The sequence below is a fragment of the Perca fluviatilis genome, chromosome 6 (assembly GCF_010015445.1).
Source record: "Perca fluviatilis chromosome 6, GENO_Pfluv_1.0, whole genome shotgun sequence".
Taxonomy (NCBI): domain Eukaryota; kingdom Metazoa; phylum Chordata; class Actinopteri; order Perciformes; family Percidae; genus Perca; species Perca fluviatilis.
In genome coordinates, this window is record NC_053117.1 from 30,027,915 (window position 1) to 30,036,913 (window position 8,999).

Consider the following 8,999-nt stretch of genomic DNA (forward strand, 5'->3'; position numbering starts at 1 on the left):
TGTTTACACATTCCAATCTCTGGTCTTTTTCGCCAAATTGTGGATTTTAACCTTGAGATAACACTGGTAGGTGTTGAAGATGACAGGCTTTTCTTTGTTGTAGATCCTCTGCATCTCTAACGTCAGTCTGCTGATAGCCGGCTGGAAGTAGGTTTGCTCTGCATCCACCATCAAGCGAACACCATTCTCAATTGCATGCTGGAATAAAAAAAAAAATGATGTAATTTATTTAGTATAATATCACCTTAACAGTGTGTATTATCCTCTAATGTGATCAAAATAGTTGCATTAATGAATCATTAAATGAATCTCATTACTGTTTCTGTCTAAAACATACATTGTGACTTTCAATACAATACCCTAGATTTGTTATTGCCTTCATTGTATGCTTACAATGGTCAGCAGTACTGCAGTGGCCTTAGTCATATTAAAAATGGCACTGTTGTGCAATACGGTTTAACCAATAAAGATGCCACAATGTTACTACACATTTGGTTAAACTACAAGTGCTTGCTCCTTGCATGTTAACAACAAATTACTACGAAGTGTGTGTATATTTGCATACAGTGTGAGTTTACCTTGACTAAGATGTCCATGCGCTGTAACATCCTCTTCATTTGTTTCTCCTCCTCCGTAGTGAACTTCTCCAGCAGAGGCTCCAGATCACCTAGCTGGACAAACAACCCAGGAGAGTGTGCACCAGGAGATGCTAATGAACCAAATATCACACAGCATGACCCCTATTAGGGCTTCTTTCTTAATCCATCCTTCAGCTGTCTTTATTCCAAGCTCAACTGATATGTCGAGGGAAACATGCCCAGATGTTGTAAACATGCAATTAAACCATGCCTTTCCTTAACTCAGAGCCAAGTGATTCACACTTGAAATCTCCGTTATCCCAGTTTAGAAAAAGAGACTGTTTACTTTAAATGTACTCCAAATTGGGTGTAACCATCTAAAATGGCAAATTTGGGGGCTGATAAAAGTAATAAATAGCTGTGGTGTTTCTAGAGCTGCCACTGACCTAAATAGGTTTAAGTTGTGGTTAAGGCAAAAGGAGCGCAAATAAACAAATGAATTACAAAAAACCTGAAAAACTAAACTGTACGGACAAAACATCGACAGCGAGGTATAAATTAGTAAAAAAACATTTAAATAACATCAACCTTTTACTTCAGTTACTGCCAGATTTTTCTGAAATGTATTTGACATGAATGTGTCACAAGCTTGTTCACATAAACGGAAACAAACACATTAACGCTTTAATACATTTAGGTACAATCCCAATACAAGACAGATGTAGACCGTGGCTGTGCATTTTACTGAATTGTTTACATTTCAAAACCCCCAGTCTCCTACCTGCTGTATACACATTACATTTGGAAAAGCAAGAAGTCCCTCAATTATGGTGTCCAGTGAGTTTGGGTCTTGAATTATATTGAAACATTCTGGGATATTATTTTAACTCCATTTATTGACAGTACATTGCTCTTTCAATGTTACTCTACTGACCTCTACATTTGGGACAACCAGCAGGTCCGATATCTTTGTTCTGTCGTCTATTAGGCTGTTCCAGTCGAGCATGTCAATGGTTCTGTCAGGTCAGAAGATAGTAAGGTACAGTGTTATGGCAACAGTGTATGAGTGAGTGTAAAATATTACCAGTATCTTGGTCATTTCTTGCATTATTTTCATCACTGAAACTGAGCATGTCCTTAAAGATCACTTTTTTCACAAAGTGGTGAGACTTCTTATTCCATCTGTATTGTCATTGTATATTCACTTATTAATGTCAAACAAATAATTTGTGGAACAAGAAATAGCCAGACAAATATATTGTAAAATACTGTGCATGTAACTGTAAAGTGATTTGAATATATGTATTTTGCATGTTGGTGAAATAGTGGTGATTGTTTTGCGATTTAATGTTGTGAGTAAATACAATTAAAGAGTTTGGGAAGTATTACAACTAGTGCTGTCAGTTAAACGCGTTATTAACGGCGTCAGTGTTTTTTATTGCGAGATCAACGTTCTTTTTGGCCTAGCAAACTTTGTAGTTTTTTTTCACATGATGTTGCAACAATTAGTAACGTTAGAAAAACTACCAACTACCGGATCTAGCTAGACCGGAAACGAAACAACAGGCACGCAGCACACACTTGTTTGGGCTTACGACCCGGCCAAAGAGTAGTAGGCTAACGTTACGTTTTGCGTGGATGGCGAGTGCGAGACGCCGAAATGGATGCCAATAAGATTCTGAATGGAATGTTTACTTTTAAAAAGTTGCCAAATGGTTCTATTGAACAGACCAAAGTGATCTGTGTGTTTTGTCGTTGTGAACTGAGCTATCATCGCAGCACGTCCAGTCTGAAATACAACTTGATGGCCAAGCACACAGCTGATGAGAATTCTCCGCCCCCTCGTCAAAGCCAGGCGACAAAAGCACAAAGCAAGCCGATCCACTTTTCCATGTTGATAAGAGCATTAAAATGAGAAAAATAAAATAATGGGAGAAAAAGAAATCAAGGGACATTTAGAATAGATAAAAATGTGCGATTAATTGCGAGTTAACTGACATTAATGTGATTAATCGCGATTAAATATTTTAAAATCGTTTGACAGCACTGATTACAACTGCAAAAAAAATGCAAAACAACACTGACATTCTTTTACATATATGTCAGGGATATTTACTGTTTAAATCGGTAATCTGCATGTGTTCATGCTTACCCTAAAGATTTCTCTTTACTTCCAGTAAACCAGCCATACAAGTCACCTTTTGCACCCAGTTTGGTCAGGAATTCCTAGATGAACATAAAGATATAAATTACTGCAAGGCATAGTGTAGCTATATCCTCATATTGTGTATGAAATACATTCACCAGGTGAAAAGAGGAGGAAACATTCAACCTGCAGTTGTGTCAGCTCCAGCCTCTGCTCTAACGCCTCCATGCCATCTTTCCCCTGCTGTGATGCCAGGAAGGTGAAAAACCGCCTCCATTTAACCAGGACCTCTGAGAACTGGAGCTTTAAAAAAAAGCTTGATGTCAGTCCACTTCCACAAGAGTATCAGCTAAATTAGTGCATTGACCTCTCAATCACCCCTTACTGCCTACCAGAAACTGAGGTCGTCCTAGAGCAGTCATTTTGATGGCAGAAAAACCATCCATTGAACTCCCACCTAAAGGTCCAACATACTTCAAGTCTTTAAATAAATCAAATTGTGTAAAGACAAATGGTGTAATGACAAAAGTATTAACATGATGGTAGTTTAATTTACTTACCAGATGCTTTGATACATCTGATGAAGGTCTCCATATGCTGGTCACATTTGGCCTCATCGGCGTACAAATACGTGCGGGCTCCGGTTATACCCTTGCGACGGCCCCCGAACTGTTTATGTGCTTTGTATTTTTTCTCTCTGTAGTCGTCGCCTGGGGCAGAAAACAAATTTGCATGTCTATTACTTCTAATTACATCATATACGGTGTCCACAACTGAGAACAAAACACGGCATCTTACCAATGCTCTCTTTCTCTGCAGCGGATACACAGGAACTAAATTAGAAGAAATACAAAAGGATAAAGAAAAAGTTAAGTAAACATTACAGATATTAGTTTTATCAGAAATACATCAAATGTCTTTTGTTCAATTTGGGAACTGAGTGCTCTTTATGTGAACATGTTGGCCTTGTGGCATTGGCATGCCAGAGGCTGACATTGTGTTTAGTGCGCTCTATATACTGAACTGTCCTGTTGTCAGCCTGCTGACCCTCCAGATAGGGCAGTTGTAGCGTCACACCACAATTGGCCTATTCCCTCCCCCCCCCATTCATCATAGGGAACTGGGGAGCTCATTTTACCAAATGGATGACTAAACACTAAGCATGCTTGACATCAGGGATGTCAACATGGTTCAAAGCCAGGAAACTGAAGGGAGTTATATTCTTATAACATGACATGGCACTGAGCAGGCCCTTCTGTTGTAGAAATCTGCATTTAACTACAATGTATGCATTTGACACTGACTTTGACTCTGAAATTGTATTGTCTTACACACATGTTCTTTATGTTAAAAAGAGTAGTGCAGAAACCATCAGTCAAATAACCGATTAATCTATTGAAGGAAAAATGTATTGTCAACAGTTTTGATAATTGAATAATTGTTTGTCATTTATTAAGGACAAATGCCTCTCACAATGTGAGAATTTGCTGCTTTTCTGTTTTGTATAGTTAGATGAGTGTAGTAGTAGTAGTAGTAGTAGTAGTAGTAGTAATAGTAGTATAGTTAAATGAAATCTTCTGGGGTTTTGGACCATTGATCAGAACTTGGGAACACTGGGAACTTGTGGTGGTCATTTTCCACTGATTTCTGACATATTTTAGGCTAAATAATCATTTAATTGTAAAAAAAAAATAAAACAAAAAAATTAAAAAACAGACAAATGTGTCTATAATGAAAGTAATTGTTCCATACAGCCCCTAAAAATAACACCAATCTCAGCGTTTTAAGTAGCATTGATCATTTGGGGTAAGTAACCGTGTTGTCAGTACTGGTTCCAGTTGAGATTTATAAATTCTGTTTCAAATGCTTTCTGTGTAATACTGCCAAAAATTCAAATTGTGCTAGAAGCACAGATTATTGGTATATGGTGAAAGGGGACATTTTAATACAATTTGATTACTGTCACAACTTATTAGTTTCAGCCAGCTTCATTAGAAACATTCTGGCCTTCAAAACCATGCATTAATAAAATCCTAACTGTAAAATCAGGTATGTATTTTAAGTTCAAATAGCCCACACAACTGAAGCCTGGCATTGCTCTAAACATTAAGCCAGGCCTCTGTTCCTTACATCTTCTGTTGCAATGAACTAATGTTGTTGTTGCTACAGTATCTTGACAGATCATTGGAGTGCCTGTCAAACCCTGCTGTCTGAGATCAAGCTGGCTTAAAGTACCTTGTCCTCCTTCTTTATAGTTCGAGATGTACGTTCACCAAACAAAAGCTTTCTAGGCTGACGTTTGATACTTCTTTTGATGGTTTCAAGCTTACATCCCCAATAGAAAATATATGTAAAAATCGTATTGCTGGTTATATGAGAGAGATAGAGATATATATATATATATATATATATATATATATATATATATATATATATATATATATATATGTAAAAAAAAAAAAAAACATACACTGAGAAATATAAAGGGGTGGAAAAAGTCATAGCAAAGGGCTTGCCTGGAAGCTTTATCGCCTTACAGAATGTGATAACACAAAACAATAAAGGACATTCTGTCTGGCGCAAGCTGACATTGCAGTCGGCTGTCACTCTACGTCAACAGACTTAAACGCTGGATACTTAAACATACTGCCTAACAGCCCTATTCACTATGCCTGACCTTTGAAAACAGATGTGTGAGATAAAAAAGCTCAGTCTTAAAAAATGTCAGTCATTTTTTAGTATTATGTTCATGCTAAGTAAATCTGACAATTGTGTTTGTATTTTTCCCTTCAAAGAAACAAGCATAAAATATTATTCATTTTATTGACTGATTTGACGTTGAAGCAATTCCTAAATGGGCCAAAAAGTCCACATTTTATTTTGGACTACGAGATGTCCTAATTACTCATAATGCATGAATGCCCAGAGCTACAACTTAAGTAACATTGCTGCTGCCTCTGCCCAGAGAGATTGCTTGCATAAGGTCTGTAATGTCATCCAAGTTAGCTCACAGATCAAATTGCCACTGCCTTGTGCTACCCATGTGACAGAATTCCTAATGAGTGAGAAATCCTCTCCAGCCAGCCAATCCAGAAAGAGGGGCCATGTCTGAGCCAGCAAATCATGCTGTAAAGTGTGTTTACTTCCTGGTTGTGAGGCATACTAAAATACACTTATTTTTGACATCAAATAAGTAGAAAATACTCTGTGAGGTAACGTACTCTGTGTAGATTAGAGTCAGTTTACTTTAGAGAATTAAAACAGGACAAGATCTGTGCAGTTCTATAACCAATATTGATCCATAACTGACTGTATGTTTGTACACCAATGATTCCTGTAACCAGGTGTTGACAAACACACTTGAAACACTGACAATATAACCTCAAAAAACACTCAAAATCCTATTTTGTATGCAATATCTACTGAAATGTGTGTTAATACTGCAACTTTCATACTCCATCTCTTTCTGCTCTGCCTCCTCCTGGCTAATGTCTTCCTCCACGCTGTAGTCCAGGACAGAGCCGACACCAAAGGCCTGATTCTTCTGGATCAGCGGCCTGATGGCCATGTGGTCCTCACCGGCGACAAACTGGCCATAAAATGTCATCTTCATGAACTGGTCGAAGGCTCTCTGGCCCAGTATCTTCTTACCTAGATCCATTATCTGAGCAGGAAGGGAGAGGACATGGTACATAACAGCAGGTATACTGTATAATGTGCCTATAATTTATTCTACATGTCATTTATCATATTTTATGTGAATCATACTATCCCAGAAAAGACCCGCCTACTGCCTGTAGGCGGGTTTTGAAGGCAAAATGTTTACCTGACAGACTACAAAAAGTAGCATGTTGATCTTTCACAAACAAAATAATTCAAATGATGGTCTTACCCTCAAGCTAACTACTGCATCAAAGATTAAAACAGTGAAAAGTATGAAACATTGCAGGTTCACTGAAAATCATTGTTAGGCCAGATTATATTACTGCTTCACATTTGGTGTAACTTGCTTTTACAACCAGAGCCAAGCTTTCCATTGATTCCAATGAAGATGTGTGTGTGAAAGGAATAAACCTGCAGTGCTTCAAGTCTATCAACGCACTATACCACCATGCATCACAACATGGGCTGAAAGAAATGTCCTTGTTTGAAGGGAAAGTGTGTCTTGTGGCCAATCCGTTTACGGTGTATTGACATGACCAGATGGATATTAAATGATCTGTCATCAAGCCTACAGCGAGCATGGAGAGGTTGCATACTTGGAACAGGTTGTAATTTAAGAAGTGGGGGTTATTTAAGCCTGGGGGTTATAAGCATGAGGGGCAGACATAAGTCTATAGGTTCAAATTTGACATATAGCTTAGATTGGTTTTAACTTCAACACCTTTCGTAACGTTACAGTATATACAGATAGCGTTTGCTTGTCATCACCAAAACTCTCACAAATAGGCTATCTGTGGGCCTATGTCAAAGGAGTTTAACCTCTTTGCATATGAAATAATACAGGTTTAACAACTTAAATGTGCATAGCAAGGCAATTTTTCTGGCGTCTCGTGCCTTTTGTACTCACACCTGTTTTGATGGGGACTACTTTTTCCCGCCTATGGCAAAGGGCATATAGCTAGGAGTAAACTACACGCTAACCTTTACTATAGTGTCGTCAGTACGTCACCTAAACAACATTTATCGTTATTGGCCGGGTTGCAAGTTAAGATAGCACCTCATTAGCGTTACCTCTTTATTCTTATCAACCAGGAAGTCATAGGAGCAAAGTTTGAAAACCACCAAACTTCTGAGCAGCTCTAATGAGTCTTTGCTCTTGTAAGCCCCCTGTGCCTGGTCAAAGTCTACGGAGACCTCATTAGCAGCGGTGGTGGTGGTTCCTCCTCTCCCCGGCTGTCCGGGAAACTCCATGTTGACCGAGTCATGTTTAGCACCGTCGCCCTGCGGCTCCGTCTGGGTCGCAGAGGTCGAGGACCGGAGTCTTCGGCTGGAGAGTAACCGCTTAAAGGGAATGTCCGCCCCTGCCCGTGTCAGGGCTGGCAAGGTTTTTACATGAAACATCACCGTGGAGGAGGAAGATGTCAGCAGAGCGGTGAGGTTACACAGACCATATGCCCGTGCGAGGCCAGCTGCACACGCTACAGTGTGAAAGGTAGGAAGCCAAGCAGCAGTCACATTAGCATCACTTGGTTGGTGGAAAGCCTGTGACGCAAGAGTTGTTTGTACATCATACCCATACCCCCTGGGTAGGTAAAGCACGCCGTTTTTTCCTCTTCCCAGTTTCCAAAGATTGCACTGCAGTTGTGGTTAATTATAAGTAGGTCTACTCGTCGTTATAAACAATTGTTTGTTGGTGAAGCCTACTTTTTGTGTGTCTACATTTTAAACACGCATCCCGTTGCTTAGCTTCCCTAGAATGGCTCAGTTTTAGGCTGAAGGTAGGCCTATAATTGGATGGATGGATAGTGATGGGAAATTGCAGTGTTATCGCTACCATGGCTTTAGTGTATTTTAAATCACAAAAGCAAACGAGATGGCATCGTTAAATAGCCTAACTTCTATGATAACATAAATGAGAATATAGACTGGACTGAATACTTTACATGAGGCTACCCATAAGTATAGTGCAGAAGTAGGCCTAAAGTTTTGTTAGAGCTACAGGTAAAAGGTCAATACGCTGTATTAGTAACATAATGACATATTTTACAGATGGGGCATTTTGTATGACAAGTAGGCATACTCTTGTAAAGTAGAGCTACCTTGGGTAATTGTACGCGTACCATGGATGTCTATAGGCTACGTATGAGGCTTGTGTTATTTAGGTCCTAAATTACACAGCTGATTGTTTTGACACAATAATTTCAGAAAGCTTGAAACATATACCTCACTACTTGGATTGGCTGATACAATATTCAAATCAGTCACATAATTTGCCCACATGGTGGTCACATAAGTAAAAACTGACAACTGAGACACATAATCTCATGCTATCTAAGTAATTGTAGGACCAACAATTCACCTCTGGAACATGCAGGCCTACATGAATTACATAACTTAAATATTTGAAGAAATATCACCAGAAAGCATTATTCATTAATTATCCATTTACGAAAGACCTGTCAAACTATGTGGGGTCATAGCAGTTTTCTGTTTTGGAATTTTGGCAGTGGGTCTTGTTGACATGGATAAGGGATAATGTCAGTAGAACTGAATTACAAACATTTCATAACATTTTGTAGAGAATAACTTTATTTTGGTCCTGAACCCCTTCA

At 38.8% G+C, this 8,999-nt stretch overlaps 1 protein-coding gene across 3 annotated transcripts in view; it reads right to left on the reverse strand.

Moving 5' to 3' along the window:
• The window catches only part of prodhb (proline dehydrogenase (oxidase) 1b), a 30,806-nt gene extending 22,821 nt beyond the window's left edge, over positions 1 to 7,985 (reverse strand). Inside the window, exons 1-10 of one of the 3 annotated variants that reach the window (XM_039804470.1) lie at positions 7,459 to 7,985; positions 6,180 to 6,388; positions 3,523 to 3,557; positions 3,285 to 3,434; positions 3,117 to 3,181; positions 2,911 to 3,027; positions 2,731 to 2,804; positions 1,513 to 1,594; positions 579 to 671; positions 52 to 198 (exon numbers count right to left, since the gene is read on the reverse strand). In XM_039804470.1, the coding sequence (XP_039660404.1) occupies positions 52 to 198; positions 579 to 671; positions 1,513 to 1,594; positions 2,731 to 2,804; positions 2,911 to 3,027; positions 3,117 to 3,181; positions 3,285 to 3,434; positions 3,523 to 3,557; positions 6,180 to 6,388; positions 7,459 to 7,788 (1,302 nt within the window). In that variant the 5' untranslated portion in view covers positions 7,789 to 7,985. The remainder of the gene's footprint in view (positions 1 to 51; positions 199 to 578; positions 672 to 1,512; positions 1,595 to 2,730; positions 2,805 to 2,910; positions 3,028 to 3,116; positions 3,182 to 3,284; positions 3,435 to 3,522; positions 3,558 to 6,179; positions 6,389 to 7,458) is intronic. The other 2 variants (XM_039804469.1, XM_039804471.1) reach the window with 2 other exon arrangements.
• Positions 7,986 to 8,999: the final 1,014 nt, after the last annotated feature.